This window comes from Carcharodon carcharias, chromosome 13 (genome assembly GCF_017639515.1).
Source record: "Carcharodon carcharias isolate sCarCar2 chromosome 13, sCarCar2.pri, whole genome shotgun sequence".
NCBI lineage: Eukaryota > Metazoa > Chordata > Chondrichthyes > Lamniformes > Lamnidae > Carcharodon > Carcharodon carcharias.
Window position 1 is genome coordinate 103318373 of NC_054479.1, and position 17984 is coordinate 103336356.

Genomic DNA, 17984 nt, shown 5'->3' on the forward strand with positions numbered 1-17984 from the left:
CGACTCATTGTCCTTGCAGTTCAGTAATCCTGAAGTCCACACTCTACTTACCAGAAATGCTGCAAAGTTGCTGTCATATTTTGCCAATGCTAATGTCCTCAGGAAGGAAAAAGACCAGTGTGCCTCCAAGACATCTTCCCTAAAGGATGAAAATACTGTGGGAAACTGAATCCCTCAAGACTCCCCCCACACCCCCTGTGGGACTCCCGCACTCCAGCCCCCATAGAAACTCCCCACATCCCCGTGAGAACACATGGGAGTCCTCCAACTCCCTGGCCCCCCATGGGACTCCACCCATGCCCCCTAAGCCCCCCATGGGACATATCCCACACCCCCAACCTCCCATGGAACCTGCCACCACCACCCCCTGACCCACCATGGAATCCTCAACTACCCTTCACACTCCTCCCCCCCCCCCCCCCCCCCCCCCACTGGATGCCCCCAACTCCCCAACCCGCATGTGACCCACTGACTACAACCTCCCCCCAACTGCACCACCCTGACTTCACCCCCAACTGATCCCTCCACTGATCATTTGAACTCCACCCCATCTATTGACTATCCAACCCCCATCCACCCACCAACCACCTGATACCCCCTCCCAACTAACCACCAGACCCTTCCTTCCCCACCCAACCCCCTGCTACTGACCACCCAACCTCCCCCCAACCAATCCTACTCACTTACCTTACAAACTTATCTTTTCACTGGTTTGAAAGTGGCTGGAGCTTTAAACTTAGCTGCTTTACAGGTAAGTTACAGCAGATAGTGCCATAAAAAGGGGGCCATGGCTTCCCTGCATCCAACTGTGTAGCCCTCGAATGAAGGCCTCAGGGGCACGTTGCCCTCACCCAGCCTGAGTCAGGCAAGAAAGGATCGCCTGGGCTTCAAGATAAGAAACTAGAAGCGGAGTGGTAATCCGACTCTGATTGCTACTCCATGGAATTTCAGGCCCATAGTTTCATATTGTTGTTAAAAAGTAGATCACACAGTTGTTGGGAGGGGGGGAGGTGTATAAGGGTGAACAGAATGGATATGCTGATGTATGGCGTAGATGATGATGTATCAGGTTGTGCATACCAGTAACCAAGAACCATGCCAGGAGACCACTGATCAGAGGAACCAGCCAAAACAATCACTGTATCCCATAAGTGCAGCCCTCCCCATGATAAACATGTGGTTGACACACAAATGCGACATTTGCCAGTCAGAGCAAATGATGTTCAAATTGTGCTTGGAAGTGGAGAAAAAGCTGAGTAATTTGGGGCCCATTCTTACTGTCCCTCTCATCAACACAACAGCCCCAAGACCCGAATCAACATGTGCTGCATTCTAACAGTTGTTTCACCCAGTCCCTCAACTGCCTGGGGTTTTATTTAAAATGAATACTACTGTAAATGTACCTGAAGTGCTCTGCATACCTCAGTACAATTTAATGGCCTAATCTCTAGTTATTAATAATACAAACCAAAAAATGCAGCCACTTTGCAGCATCAACTTTTTAAGGAGAATCAAGTACCCCACGTTTTTGTTTATATCATCTGTTTGAACTTTTTACAGATACTTAATAATAAAGAAAGAAGCTGAAGAATCTGCACTTGAATCTGTGGATCAGTCCAAAAATGTTTTTCCAGTGCACGATTATTTAAACTACATTTCTACACAGGTATGTTGCTGGATTGTTGACCTAGAGTTGTCAAAAGATCATAATGAAGTAGTGTTTTTAATCCTTTTTGTAAGAATATTTTTGCTATACTTGCAACCGTTCCCAAAATTAAATGGGAAAAAGCTTGATTGTATATTTTTGATGTACTTGTTATATGAAAAAAAAAGCAAACAGGGCAGTCCACTTTGACACTGTGCTTTGATTGTGTGTTGGAAATGCAGCTCAATGTCAGAGTTAACTGAAAGAGTGGGACTGTTCTGTTTGTGCAACCCCCCCCCAATGCTATGATGGTTCTGATCAAATCCCTTTGCGTTAACTAGAACCATTTCAAAAATTGCATTAAATATTAATTAAGGATGAACATCAACTTTAATCAATTCCAGATGTAATAAAATGCACTGTTTGGCAAAGTGTTTTAACATGTATTCTGTTTATACCTCCCTGCCATAGTACTAGAGAATAAATTCAGTAAAGCAACATCTCCACTATAGAGCCTCATTAGATGTGAACACCAGGTGGAGAATCTTGTCTATATTGTTGTAATTCTATCTCTGAATTGTAGTCCTATTATAACGAGTTTGTCTTTGAGTGTAACGGGCTACTCGTTCATCCAAATTAATTTCCTTTCTCCTAAATATTTTGGATAAATGAGGATTTATTTTAATCATACCAACATTGTGACCAAAGTAAAAGAAAATGCTGTTTTCCAGATTTGATGTTCAAACTTCAATTACTTATCTTGATTTTTAAAGTCATCATTTATCAAATTAAATTATGTTATAATAATAAACCTTGATTTTCAGAGTTTCATCTTATTTTTTCCTGGTTTTAATTATAAGGTTGTAGTTACATGTGAAGTGCAGCATTGGAGCAAAGTTGCAGCTTTGGGGTAACTCCAGTCTGAGTTTGGAGTTCGGTCCTTATCTGACATTGGAATGAAACAAAGTAAGACTCCCCTTTGCTTTGGAGTCAGCTTAGGCTGTAGCACCTGATTTACACTGCATTAAGGTCATTGCCAATGAAATGCTTTAACGATTTCACAGTAGAGTTAAACTTCTAGTGTGAATTCACTCTTTATCTATGCAAAAACTTATTAATCTACCTACTGTGAATTAGGTGTATGTGGCAAAACATTGCCTAGCATTTGTCTTCATACTGGTTTAAGTAAAACTAATCCTACTCCTGAATCATGCCCATTTATTTCCACTAATATTCGCTTTGAAATAGAGACTTGCATTTGTATATCATCTTTCAAATCCTCAGGACCTGCCATATTTCATTAATAGCCAGAAGTTCGGTCACAGTTGTTACATTAGCATGAAGGAAGCCCCCTTGGCCCGGAGCATTACAGAGTGAATGAACAGAGGCAACACAAAGGAGGATAAGTTGCTTGAAGGGAGTGGAGGAGGATGGGGCAGACGGGCTTTAACAGGAGCCTCTATTCACCGAGTATCTTCAGGGAGCAATTCTCATATCTCAATCTCAATGAAGAAGTGTATGCAATATTTTCATTTTATTAAGGATGTGCTCACAGGAATTTTCCATCTGTGCAGGCAGACTTGTAACCTTAGAGCAGGGCTAAGTCATAATAGCCAACACCGGTAAAGGTAACTGTGGTCTTCAACTTCTGCATGTCAGTCTCATTCCAGGCTGGGACAGGGGGCTGTCCACTGTTGTATAAGTGAGATGACTGAAAGTCTGTATGCAAAGAAAGGGGAATTCTTTGCACTCTCCCTTTCCAAAGAGAAGAAGGCAGATTGAACATGCGGCTTTGCCAGGATAGCAGGCTTCCCCATGGTGCAGTGTGCCATTAACTATACACTCATCACTTTGCAGTGCTGCATGTAAATTCAGAGAAGTACTGCAGCTGCAAATGGAAACACTCCTCAATGTCCAGCTGGTGTGCAATCATACTCGGTGCATCTTGCAAGTCAATGCCAGGTATCCTGGCACCAGTCATGATGTCATTATTCTACGCCACTTTGCTAAGCCATCGGCATTTGAGCCAGCACAAGAAACAATGGACACCCCAAGGGCTATCCACTAACCAGTTGGCTCATGACTCAGATGTGCAACCCATGCACACTTAGGTAGCATGCAGCCATGCAGAATGTTATTGAGCAGACCACTGGAGTGCTCAAGCAATATATCTATTCCTGGACTGCTCTAGAAGAGCCCTGCAATACTCTCTAGAGCATGTGTCACAATTCATTTCGGTCTGCTGTATCCTACACTGCCTTGCCATCATGAGGGCACAGCCTTTGCCATTAGGCAAGTAGCTGAGGAGGAAGGGAGGGGGAAAACACAGAGGCTATTTCCAGCCAGAGTGTCCATGATTGGTTTATCTGACTAGTATCAGCGTAAGCAATCCAATTCCCCATTCAGTAGCAATACCATGACTGACCTTCTCTCTACTGCAGACCATCACAGCATCCACTTGGCCACAATACTGAAATAAAAGCCACCTTAAAAAATTTCCAAGAACCTTTCTCAACCAAACCATCCAATATTCCAATATACAAAATTAACTAATCATCCTCGTGCATTCCTTTGGTGCCTTCTTCCATGCAGCTTTGCCTGTCCTGGTACTCCTGCAGTTATTCCACTGGCTGCAACATGGCTGGTGAAAGGCTTCAGACTTCGAGTGGGGAAGACTGCAGATGGCCTTGCAGAACAATTTGTGCAACTCGTATATTAGAAGGCGCCACTTTGGTTTGCACCATCTTGGCAGCAGCCTGGGCTGGCTGGTGGGCAACAGCAAGGCCACTTACTGTGTGCAAGAGGTGGGAGGACTAATGCTATCTCCCTAAGCAAGCGCACCAGGTCATGCTCAACAGCACTGCTGCCACACTCCTGGGGTAATACACCAGTGTTAGAATACAGATTTCTGGACTTTAATGAGATCCTGCATACCCCTCTGATCACTGGTATCAAGTGATATCCTCATGCTATATATGTAACACAAATGAGGTATGTGGATTCAGTTTACTTGAGGATCTTTAGTGGGGTTTATTTACAGCTAAATCAGTATAAGCAGCAGAGCAATCCCTAGACACAGCTATTGTCTAGGGTACTACAATACAGAGAGAGGCCGTGGCTCCTTGGCACATGATGACATCAAGGTACCTGGCTATCTGCATGTTGAACTTTTTAAAGGGACATCATTCTTAAAGCAATATTACAACTGTATCTGCAGCCACAGTGGCTGCAGCCAGAACATTTTTGGCTAAATATGCATGACTTTAGTATGAGCTTCTATTGCAGCACCCAGACATTGAGTGGCTTCTGATTGTGCTGCAATGGAAGTTGAGACATTGCCATCAGAGGCTGCATCATGGTTGCTTGTATAAGTGTAGTTAGTGGAGTTGGAATTATGAGCATTCCCATGCTCATAATGATGGGCTCCAACCTCTGCGCAAAGCCATGTGTAAAGTTAGTGTGAGACTACTCCATGCTCCTAGGTAATGACTGCAGGCCTTACACTACACCAAGAATTTCTATGCGCCTTTTTCTGAAGACGGCCCCATTGAAGTCCTCACCTGAGTACTCTGCTGCAGAACTCGTATGTGACCTCACCTCCTATAAAGCTTGTGTCACGCTTTCACCCTTAATGCACTCATGCTAACCACATGCAGATCCCACCTCTGCAGTACATGCAGTGTCAGTATCTGAGCTGGTGGCTGCAAGCTTGAGAGCGAATGACACTGTTTTATCTCCATTACTGTTTTCCTGCTCTTCAAGTTTTTCCTTCTCCACCACCATCTGATAAGGTGATAGTTCTAGGGTATCTGAATGGAAAAGGCTGTGTTGAGGGGAGGACGGGGAAAGCAGTGGTGCATGTATCAGCTGCAGCTTGTAAACCAGAAGGGATTGTGGGATGAGAGGGATCTAAGATGTGAGAAGCAGAGTTAGGAATGAGGATGCCATCATTTTTGATGTTTTCAGCCATGTTGTTTGCCACAGCTTCAGACATAACCACTCCAAAGATGGCCATCACTGTCCCCTCCATTTGGGGCAGGGAGATTTTTTTTATGGGGTATGTGTGTCACTGACTAGGCCAACATTTATTGCCCGTTCCCTAATTGCTCTTGTGAAGGTGGTGGTGAGCTGCCTTCTTGAACCGCTGCAGTCCATGTGGTGTAGCTTTATGCACAATGCTGTTAGGGAGGGAGTTCCAGAATTTTGACCCCGACAGTGAATGAATGGCAATATAGTTCCAAGTTGGAATGGTGAGTGGCTTAGAGAGGAAATTCCACGTAGTGGTATTCCCATGTGTCTGCTGCCCTTGTCCTACCAGATCATAGTGGTCGTAGGTTTGGAAGGTGCTGCCTAAGGAGCCTTGGTGAGTTCCTGCAGTGCGTCTTGTAGATGGTACACACTGCTGCCACTGTGCGTTGGTGGTGGAGGGAGTGACTGTTTGTGGATGAGGTGCCAATCAAGCAGCATGCTGCTTTGTCCTGGATGGTGTCAAGCTTCTTGAGTGTTTTTGGAGCTGCAGTTATCCAGGCAAGTGGAGAGTATTCCATCACACTCCTGACTTGTGCCTTGTAGATGGTGGACAGGCTTTGGTGAGTCAAGAGGTGAGTTACTCACTGCAGGATTTCTAGCCTCTGACCTGCTCTTGTAGCCACAGTATTTATATGACTGGTCCAGTTGAGTTTCTGGTCACTGTTTATGCCCAGGATGTTGATAGTGGGGGGATTCAGTGATGGTAATGCCATTGAATGTCATGGGCAATGGTTAGATTCTCTCTTGTTGGAGATGCTCACTACCTGGTACTTGTGTGCACAAATGTTACTTGCCATTTGTCAGCCCAAGCCTGGGTATTGTACAGGTCTTGCTGCATTTGGACATGGACTGCTTCAGTATCTGAGGAGTCGTGAATGGTGCTGAACATCGTGCAGTCATCAGTGAACATCCCCACTTCTGGCCTTATGTTGGAAGGAAGGTCATTGATGAAACAGCTGAAGATGTTTTGGCCTAGGACACTACCCTGACGAACTCCTGCAATTATGTTCTGGAAGTGAGATGATTGATCTCCAACAGCCACAACCATCTTCCTTTGTGCTTGGTATGACTCCAGCCAAGTGGGGAGGTGGTGGCGCTGCATGGTAATCAGAGAAGGTTTCCTTGCCCATTTTTGACCTGATGCCATGAGACTTCATGATCTGGAGATGATGTTGAAGGCTCCCAGGGCAACTCCCTCTCTAGTACGCACTACTGTGCTGCCACCTCTGCTGGGTCTGTCCTGCCGATGGGACAGGACATACCCAGGGATAGTGATGGTGGTGGTGTCTGGGACATTGTCTGTTAGATTGTTATGAGACAGCCTTTCGGTAAAGCTGAGTTATTTAAAAATCCCAGAGGGAAACTTTAAACTACTATCAAAACCTGTTTTTAAGTGGTATGTTTGAGATGCAATTCTAAATTCAGGAATCAGACCACCAGTTCTCAAGAGGTTCAAAAAATGCAAATACACTTTACCTCTCTTACACATCGAAGCACTGAGACCAGCTGCCTTTAGTCCAATTAAGACACACCCACAGACTAAATCTCTATTTTGAAAGAAAAACATTTTCCATTAATATTATTTGCATTCATAGCTTAATGACAAAGGTACGATTCCATGAGTATGAGTATCCATGCCAAGGTCAATGCTAAGTTTGACAATGATTTTATAGTCATCATTAGACTCTTATTTCCAGATTTCTGTTGAATTCAAATTTCACAATCTGCCATGGTGGGATTCAAGCTCAGGCAGAGCATTACCCTGTGTCTCTGGATTACTAGTGAAGTGACAATACCACTACACCACCACCTCCCCAGATGCAGCCATACCTCTCCCCTACCAGTTAATCCTTGCTGTCTGTAGCTGCCCACCATCGTGTTCAGGAGAGAGGGAAGCAAGGCCTAGGAGAGAGGGGTGCACAAGGTGCAAAACACTGGGACCTGTGCTCTAAGGGGGCTCAGGCTCCTGTCTTCAAGTGGGCACAAAGAAGACAACACGTGTGTACTTGATAACAAGGCACTATTGCGCTGTGTGGCTGCCTAAGTCTGTGCCGGCACAAGGGACGTCTTTTCCATCTAGGCAGTGTGAGATATTTGTTAATTCATGAAGCACTGGCTCAGATGAGGCGGTGAGAAGGGTTTGGGGAAGATGCTGTTAGCAAAGACTGCAGCAAAGCAGCTAAAATCTGTGGCCATCACAAAGACTGATCTTGGTGGGTAAGATTTACTGGCTCTTAACCAGGCCACTAGATAGAGCACTTGCTGTGTCGTAGAGCATTGCCACCTCGGGGGAAAATGGGGGATTGACAGGGGAAATAAGACCAATGATGATTATTTTGACAACTAGATTGGAGCTGCTAACAAATGTGGAATCTGTAGCAAATACGATGGCCAGTCCAGATAATGTAAATAATTTTCTGACTATGCTGGGGGCTGGATCTGGGGCATACTGGAAAATCTATGAGCCCTAACTTCTTGTGTTGGCCATAGTTAAGTCCTCAAAAAATAAGTTCCGGTGTTTTGAGCACAGGCTGGGCAATGGTCTGGAAATATCACCAACTATTGTGGGGGAGTGCAGAGCAGAGAGAGTTAGCAGTGCTGCACTGCAAGTAAAATAATTTGTTTAAAATGTAAATGGACTTTTTTTATGAAAATGAGAGATGAAGTAGAGTCTGCACGCAGTTTTCCATTCTTGGGGATGGGCAAAAGTATTATGGAAAAGCTAAAAGCAGAATCCTGTTTTGCTGCAGAATTAATTTATCTTTATGTATTGCTAAACCACTATGGTTCTTGCATCAGCTGATAGCCGTCAATAAGCATTATGAATTGCTACAGACTTGAACTGAAACTACTTTGATATCTTGTTGGATGGTGTAAAAGGATGTAAAATGCCTGCTTTGCAAATCCATCCATTAAATTCTTACACACCAGAGTGTTGTAAGTCCTGTTATAATGTATTGCAGTTTAATCTGTTTTAGAATCAATTTTATTACCTATTACTGATAATGACCATTTATCATTGGCAGGATTATTTTGTGCTTAAGTTTGTGTTTATAATGAAAATGTTATTACTTCATATTCATAAGCAATCTGTGTAATTAAATTATTTAAAGGATCAATCTGAATAAATGCATTCAATAGATAAAAATACAGAAATGAACCATCGAAGAATGATTTTCTTTAAATGTAGGTGGAACTTGCAGTTTCAAATGATGCTAGAAAATAATTTTTAATACCTCTAAAAAATTATTTTTAATTCTGGTCTTCAGTACTACAGCTGAGATATTGTTAGGGCCATTAGCTTTCACTGTGTCCAGTACACTTGACCATTTCTTGATATCACATGAAGTGAATGGAATTGGCTGAAGACTGGCATTTGTGATGGAGACTTCTGGAGGTGGCAAAGATGGATCCTCCACTTGACATTTCTGGCTGAAGATGGGTGTGCATTCTTCAGCCTTGTCTTTTGGAGTGATGTAGTCGATGTAGTTATGTAGGGAATTCTGCACTCAATTTGAATTTACCAAGATTTACAAACAGAAAGGACTGGATGTTGGGGTGCTATGAGGCCCCTTAAAAGTTCTGAAATTGAGTTTTTGGCACATGCACATGATTCTGATGCAAAATGTGCCAGATGCCATTTTGGTGAGGGGTTTAACCAGGATGATAAGGAGCCCAGAAACAGGAGAAGCACCAGGGCCCATGATTTCTCTCCCTGGTCCTGGAGGGAAGTGTGAGTGAGTCTGATGCAATGCGTTTTGGTAATGTGGCTGTCATGGTTGATTAGCTGACAGTATGTGTAAGATGTGAGTGTGAGGCTTGTACACCAAGTTGTACAAATGGCATATTAGTCGTGATTGATGGAGATTGTTGGTAGATGAGTGATGGGGATGTGGTGCATGAGCAAAGTTTGAGGCTGGTGGTACAGTTGCTGGGATATGACATTTGAAGACACATTCACTAACCTTGACCACACGAAGTCATTGAACTTATTTCACATTGCATACAGACTTTTGGGGCTAGACTGCTAGTACATCATAGCCTCTGTCTGTGGGCCCCTTGGCCTCATGTGGATTAAAGACCTCTCTTCTTCTGTCCATCTTCTGCACCAATGTCACCAGTACTGTGTTTGAGAACCTTGGAACCAGTTCTCTCACTTGTTGTGCCTTTGACATTCTTCCTGCACGCCAGGCACTGTTTCCCAGCCACTTCCAGCACCTGCTGCAGTCAAAGTGCATCTCCCCTTTGCTGTCTTCAAGTATTGCAGGCTAACTTGAACTTGTGCTAACCTCTCATGATTTTGAGGCCTCTGCACAGGGGTGCAGCCAGCATACTGAAATCATGCAAATAAGCAGGTCCATGCGAAATTTGCTTGCTGTCTGCATCAAAAGCAATGGACATGGGGTAATTGCACATCATGATCCCTGTGCCAGTTTTTGGGCATTATTGAATTTTGTGGGTGACGTTTTCATTGTGCGGCACTTACTCAATACAGCACAGTATATAATATATAAAAAATAAACTTATTTGCCTTTTTAAAATTGTACAATTTGTGTCTCTTTCGATTGAAAAATAGTTTGTACAATACATCCAATGTTATTGGTACTCAATAGAGTCTGACAGTGCTGTAACTTCTAAAAGTCTTTCTATTTTATGTCTAATAATGGTACTGAGACTTCCTAAAACATAATAAGGGCAGTGACTGGATATTTTATATTGTTTTGACTGTACTTTAATTCATATGGTAAAAATGGACTCTTGTTATTCTATAAATTTTGCTTCTTGGGGCTTTGACAACTCTTGGTCATTGGCTATTCTCTAATCTCTTCTGAACCATTTAATCACCTGTGAAAGGCAAAATCAGAATAAAACAATACATTAATATCTATGTTAATGGCTAGGATTTAGTAGAATTAATCAGAGCTTTCTTGCCTTCTTTTGTTTTTACAGGGCACTGACTACTTAGGAGTTGCCTTTCATTTATATGACAGTGAGGATGAAGGAGATGAGGCAAGAAAAATACTTATTGCTCGAGAAGCAGAGCTGAAACGGTAAACAGCTTCTGTTTAAAATTCTTTTCACAGATATAGAGCATTTTAAATTAGAATTAACAATCATAATTTAAAATAATGATCAAATTGGGCTAGATTGTGCCATTAGCAGCAAAAGAATGGCATTTGGCACTGACCTCGAAGAAAGGAAATCATAAAGATCCAGCATGGAATTTCCCTTTCTTGACATCAGATTTAATCTGGCATTTAGGTTATGGGATCAGCTGGTGTGCAGCAGCAGTAATGTCAGCAAGCAGGGTAAGAAACCAATCACATTGAATCGTTCTCACAGATAGCAAACCAGCAAGTTAAAAGCATTTTATCGTTCACTTTCAATTTAAATTTTCAGATAGCAAAATGAATTATTATAATTGGATTTAATTGGAAACTGAAATATCAATATAAGCAAATTTTGTTTTTACCATAATGGAGAAATTTGACATTTCATAGCTATAAATTGTTTGGTATTCAGCAGCAATTCTGAAGTTAGTACACTATTGAAAACCCAGGTACAACTCTTTAAATAGGGTGTAACTTTTTAAAGAGTTTTTACAACAGGATTAATAGCACAAAACTGGAAGTTTTCATGAATTCATTGATTACTTTGGGTTTGCTTTCTGGGAGATGCTCAATAGCACACCCCCTGGAGGAGGTTAGAATGACTGACAGCAACTATGAATTTCAGTGTTATTCTGTCCATGTGCAAAGAACTGAAGTTTTTGTCATTTTCAGTGGTGTAAATGATGGTGAATACTGATAGCTTTGGCATCAATACCACTGCAAAATTTGGGCCACTATGAGCTTTGTTTACAATCACTACAGCAGGAGGAAGGACCTAATTTATCTATTTCCTTTTCAAAAACAGGAAAGATGAAATGGAAATTGCAGAAATGCGCCTTGTAAAAGAGGAATTTACCGCTGGATCATGGAATATTAACACTGTAATGATTGGAGGCCTGGGAAAAGAACCTCCATCAGAAGGTAGCATTTCAGTCCCAGCAAACCTTTTTGTCTTAAAAAAGAAAGTTTGTAGCCTATCCTTGTATGATAGAAAGTTTCCTAGAATAACTTCATTAGAGACATGGCCCAGAAATTTGATCGTGGTTGTGAAAAAGTGCTGCTCCCAACCCCAGGAATCATATGAACAGTGGGCTGAGATCTCATTAAAACAAGGCAGGGGATTAGCTGCTCACCGGCTGGAGGAAGTGAATGTGTACTTGGTCTGTTGCAGAGGATTCAGATGCTGACTTCAAAGACTCAAGCTATTGGAGGAAGACTGATGGGCATTAACCAGACAATGACAGTACACTGTGGAACCTACATCAAGGCTTAGAGAGTGGAGGTGTTTCGTTATAACGAGTGTTGGGACTTCATGGACTGTCCACCATGGACCATATGATAATATTTGTGTTGGTGTTTGCCTTTATAGTTAAGTAAGGACATAGTCCATGAATGGGAACAGAAGGAAAGGATTGAAAGATAAATAGTGATTAATGTAGGATGTTGGCACATTGGGGAGGGATGGGTTTATTTAGATAAAACGCTTTTCGACATATTTGTCTCTGTGAGCTCTGGTGGGGAGAGGCACTAGAGGTTGAGGTCATACGTGATCATCCTCTTCTCCATACTGCTCCTTCGCCTCCTATTGCTGGCCCTCCCCCTGCCACATTAGTTGCTGCCCAGCTGCTTGTAAAGGTTTGCCCCTCATGATGGCAAAGTTGTGCAACATGCATCCTCAAATTTAGATACCCGCTCAGGGTTGTACTGCAAAGCGGATGTGCTTCTGGTAGCAGCATGGGCCTTATTTAAGTATTTAGTAGCACATTTCTGGCATGCACCCTGGATGCTTATGGAGGAACCTAATCCATTATGGTGGACGGCACACTTTTGGAGCAGGAGAGGAGTGTCCATGCTGCCCACCATATTCGATGCTTAGCCTATTGCAGCCACACGCCAATGACTTTCTAGGCCAAAATGTTTTCAGATTTCCGTAATCATTTTGCTTTGCATGCATTCCGGGTTTCTCACAGAATAAACTGTGCTGTGCATGCTTGATTGCTATGATGTTTGTGCTATTAACATCCTGCTAAGTCCTGATAAGGTGAAAACGTATGAGTAACGATGGTTGAAGAACTGCGTGTGTATCTGAAAGCAGGTGGTCGGGAGGGTGATTTTGTTGAACAAAAGAAAATCACAGATGAGTTAAAAACTGATGTGTAACTAATTTTTGCGGTTATAACTCAAGGACTGTATATTTTGAAACACAAGACACACACTCTATTATGCCAAACCAACCTATTGGCATCAGTAAAGCTTGATCTTTGGTTGAACTCCAGATCCCATAGGAATGATATCCAATGTGAAATTGGGGAAATCAGTTATCTGGAATCCAACATCGCTGGGCACTTTATTTCAAGTAAATGCTGTTCTCCAGTGTATTATTCCATTCTTGTACTTTTGTGCTTAAGTTATTTTATATATTAGAATTCCAACTGTTAATATGGTAAATGTTATTACTGGGGAATATAAATTATGTGTTGATGTAGTGCAAATTCTGTTATTTCTGTTTGTAGTCTCCTATCATATATCCTTAATAGTGCTGTCATGAATTTTTATTGCTAAACCTTAATGTAGAATCCTTTTATTTTAATCTTGTTTTTATTGATTTTTTTTGCTTTGCTTTTGCAGTTGCCAAGGTAAGATTGTCCATGCAGGTGAAAAGGTAATGACTTTTGTGTCATATCATTTTACATCCTGTTATAATGCAGATGGTCACCTGCCAGTAGGACTAAGTGCTTTGAAATAACATATGGAGGAATATAATAGCACAGATATTGCATACATCCTTTAGGTAAACCTATATGTTGATACATGTGTCATTTTCATGGCAATCACAAAATATTAATCAACTTTCTCACTTCAGGAACAGCTTGACAATGTAGCAACGTGTAAGGATTTGAATTATTCTAAATGTGGCCATGATCTTTCTGGGACTTAGTAGTAAAGTCTTCGTGGATTATTGTAGTTGAAGATATCATTGCTGTCCTATTGCTGTTGAGGCTATACATTTGCATTTTTTCAATTCTTCAATAATTGATCCACTTGTATCATCTAATTTATCATCAAGATGGTTTTAATCTTTTGGGCTCTCATTATGTATGCTGACACATTGCTGTACCTAAGGGCTTCAAACAAAATTGTTAAAAAATCCACATGAATAGGACAGAATAGAATAGAATTTGGGAAAGCTTCATGGGACATGCATCTCCTTCCTTTCCCTATAAAGGTGCACTCTGCTTATCCAAGCTTAGAAAATATAGATACAGGTTATTAAAATTCATGATTTAGAGATGTGAGTTGAAATGCAGTTGTCCACTTGCTGTAATTGTATACTCTCAATTATAGAGACAATTGTTCAAAGTTATTGTTTGCATCCAGAGACAATTGTCAGTGACACTTATTACTTATATTGTTTTTGCTGATTAAATTTGATCATCATTGCCTTTGATTTTATTAGCACTTAACTTTAGTAGCTCTGACTGTTCATTTTTTAAAAGGATCAGGAAAGCTGGAAAAAGTTTTAGTTATATTTTATAATGGAGGAGGTTACTGAAGAAATAGGCCAGCTTGGGACCATGTCCTGCATTGCTGCATGCTGGAAGTCTTGTTCTCAGAGAATTACAAATAAATAACAGCATAGAAAGAGGCCCATGCTGGTGTCTATTTTCCATGTGAGCAGTAGTCATAATCTAATTTCCCCAAATTCCATTATTCACTTCTAGAAGAATAGAATCATACAGTACTGAAGAAAGCCACTTGACCTATCTTGCCTTTGCTGTCTCTTTAAAGGAGCTATGCAATTAGTCACACTCTCCTGTTGTCTTTGGTTCTTTTGCCAACCAACTTAAACCTGTATCTTCTGGTTACTGACACTTCTGTTGCTGGAAAGTTTCTCTTTATTTACTCTTTCAAAACCTTTTACAATCTTGAACATATCTATCAAATCTTCTCTCAACCTTCTCTGCTCGAAGGAGAACAACCCCAACTTCTCCAGTCTCTCCACATAACTGAAGTCCCTCATCCCTGGTACTATTCCAGTAAATTTATTCTGCACCGTCTCCAAAGCCTTGACCTTTTTCCCAACATGTGGTGCCCATAATTGAACACGGTACTACATCTGAGGCTCAACCAGTGTTTTATAAAGGTTTGACATAACTCCCTTGCTATTGTACTGCTTTCCTTTACTAATAAAGGCATTTTTTTAACAGCTTTCTCAACTTGCCTTATTACCTCCAAAGACTAGTGAGGATGATTCTCCCCATCTGCTCTCCTGAAGTTGCAGAATCTTGCTAGGCTATAGTTTTATGGCACTGATCACCCTCTAGTGCTTATCTCAAGTAAATATGCTTCATGTGTGAATCTACATAGGTGGTTGTTAGCAGGCTGTGGCTTTAAATGAACTGAGACAAGTTCACTGGAACAATCTCCTTCAACCACCTATTGTTAAATATTGACATCTCATTAATATTGCCTGGCAACTTCCTTTAGTCTTCGGAATCATTTGCAATGCCTCTTAAAACTTGAGTATTATCTGCAAATGTGGACGTCACTGCCTCTAGTCGAATTTTTGATGTAACAATGAAAATGTGCTTTCAGAACAGAGCCCCTTTGGAACACTGCAACTGCTTCCAATCAGAAACTGTTCTACTCTTTGTTTTCTGCTAACTAGTTTTTCATTCAATTGACCATCCTTTTCCTAATTCCATACTTAATCTTCTTCAATAGTGTACTTTGTAAAAACCCATGTACATTCTATCCATTACATTTTTTTTATCTATCACGTCTGTTAAAGAACTCTTATCCAGTTTGTCAAATATGATTTTCCTTTCCAAAATCTTTTTGGACTGATTCTAATTGTGTTTCATCATCTGGATATGTAATAACTTCATCTTGAACCCTCACTTTCTGAATTCATGATCCCAGCCACATTGTCGCCAGTAATTCCTCACTGGAGGGATGAAATATCAGAAGATCTTGTTCTGTCCCATTTCCCGCATCCCACCCACCCCCTAAAACAATGACTGCTGTTTCCTAATGGCAAGCCTAGAACATTACTGTTGATGCCCTAAGAGCAAACCATAGCGACAAATGGCTCAGAATAGGGTAAAATGGGTAAAGCTAAGTTTTTTAGTAGAGTAACATGGCCTTTTCATAAAAATGGCTGAAGTGTGTATAAAAAATGTACAACCTCTACCTGATTTTTTTAATTCTTCCAACTCTCCCTTCCAATAATAGGAATATGTAGAGATTCAGAAGCAGCTTGGGAAAGTACCTAATATTGAAGATCTAAACGATATCCAGAACAGACTGCAATGTATTTGGACCGCTCTGCGCATCCCTGACTCGGAGCGTCTTGATATGGCCATTAAATACAGCTCACATAAACATAAAGCTCTTGTTTCAAAGGTATATGGAAGGACAGTGCTGGATTGGTTTAGAATCTTTTGCCATAACTACAGAGGCATATATGTTCTTTTTGAAGGAAATTTGCATGTATCTAACTTTTGATGTTTATATGGTGAAGCATTGCTGCGCACAAATTTCCTCAATCGTTTGCGCCGCTTCTAAGGTACGTCCGCTGAAACCTTCTGGTTCTCAGTTCAAAGCTATGTACTCGCTGCAAAAGACCAACACAAACATGTTTCCTGGATTTATGAATAATGTACTGGTGTAGATTTTCACCCCAATGTTTTGGTGCTGATCGGATGAAGTCACCTGATTGCAATTGAGATTTCTGGAGTTTGATAGCAGATTTTTGCATGTTTTTAAAAAAATATTTTTTACTGAGACCTCTTCTGTACTTAACCAGAGTATAGTCAGTCTTGGTGCACCCAGAGCTGTTTGGACCTTGCAGCCTTTGTGACATGTTATTATGCAATGCCTTTAATGTAATTAAACATCTCAAGGCATGTCACAGAAGCATTGTAAAATAAAATATGCCGCCAAGCCACATAAGGAGATATTAGGTCAGATGACATAAAGCTTGGTTAAAGGGGTAGGTTTTAACTAGTGCCTAAAAGGAAGAGAGCAAGATAGAATCATAGGCTAGCATCTTCCGGTCGGCGAGCGGGGGCGGGCCCACTCGCTGACCCGGGCCTTGGAAAAAGCATGAAACCTCATCCAGGGGCAGGATGAGGTTTCATGAGGATAATTAAATTTTTATCAAATGCTTAAATAAAAGTATTGGACATGTCCCAACTCATGTGACAGTGTCATATGAGTGGACATGGCAGGGAATTGTTTTTATTATCTTTATTTCAACATTTGAATTGGAGCCAATCTCCCTGAGGCAGCATTCTGCCTCAGCGAAACCTGTGTGCTCTTTCGCGCACTTCCGGCTGAGGGAATCCGCCCCCCCCCCCCCCCCCCCCCGGCCTCCCCCCAACTGCCCGCACAGGGAGCGCATAGTGCTTCCTGGCAGACATGCTAAAATGGTGGTGCGCCCCCAACGGGGGATGCTGATCGAAGGCTCCAATCCCCCCCACCCCCCCCCCGACGCCCGCTCCCGATGGGGGGAAAATGTTGTCCATAGTAAAGTTACAGTGCAGAAAGAGGTCATTCAGCCCATCATGTCTGCGCCAGCCAAAAAGAGAAAAAAGAAGTTAGCTGCTCAACTTAATCCCACTTTCCAGCACCTGGCCCATAGCCTTGCAGGTTACAGCACTTCAGATGCAGATCAAGGTACTTTTAAATAAGTTGAGTGTTTCAGCCTCAACCCCAACTTAGGCAGTGAGTTCCAGATGCCCACCACCCTCCAGGTGAAAAAGACTTTCCTCATGTCCCCTCTAATCCTTCTATCAATCAGCTTACATCTATGCCCCCTGGTAATTGACCCCTCAGCTAGGGAAAACAAGTCTTTTCTGTCTACCCTATCTGGGTCCCTCATAATTTTGTACACCTCAATTAGGTCACCCTTTAGCCTCCTCTGTTCTAAGGAAAACAATCCTAGCCTATCCTATCTCCCCTCATAGCTGCTATTTTCAAGCCCTGGCTACATTCTTGTAAACCTCCTCTGCACTCTCCCCAGAGCAATTCTGTCCTTCCTGGAATAGAGATAATGAGGTGGAGAGCTAAACTAAGAGAATTCCATAGCTTAGAGCCTGGGCGACCGAAGGTGCAGCTGCCAATGGTGAAACAATTAAAATCAGGGATGCTCAAGAAGCCAGAATTATATGACTGCACATATCTCAGAGGGTTGT

At 41.9% G+C, this 17984-nt stretch overlaps 1 protein-coding gene across 1 annotated transcript in view; it reads left to right on the forward strand.

The window, feature by feature from the left end:
- Positions 1 to 17984, forward strand: part of ccdc87 (coiled-coil domain containing 87) — a 109541-nt gene that overhangs the window by 67700 nt on the left and 23857 nt on the right. The window contains exons 13-17 of the mRNA XM_041203112.1: positions 1561 to 1666; positions 10625 to 10725; positions 11591 to 11706; positions 13414 to 13421; positions 16021 to 16191. Of these exons, the coding sequence (XP_041059046.1) occupies positions 1561 to 1666; positions 10625 to 10725; positions 11591 to 11706; positions 13414 to 13421; positions 16021 to 16191 (502 nt within the window). The remainder of the gene's footprint in view (positions 1 to 1560; positions 1667 to 10624; positions 10726 to 11590; positions 11707 to 13413; positions 13422 to 16020; positions 16192 to 17984) is intronic.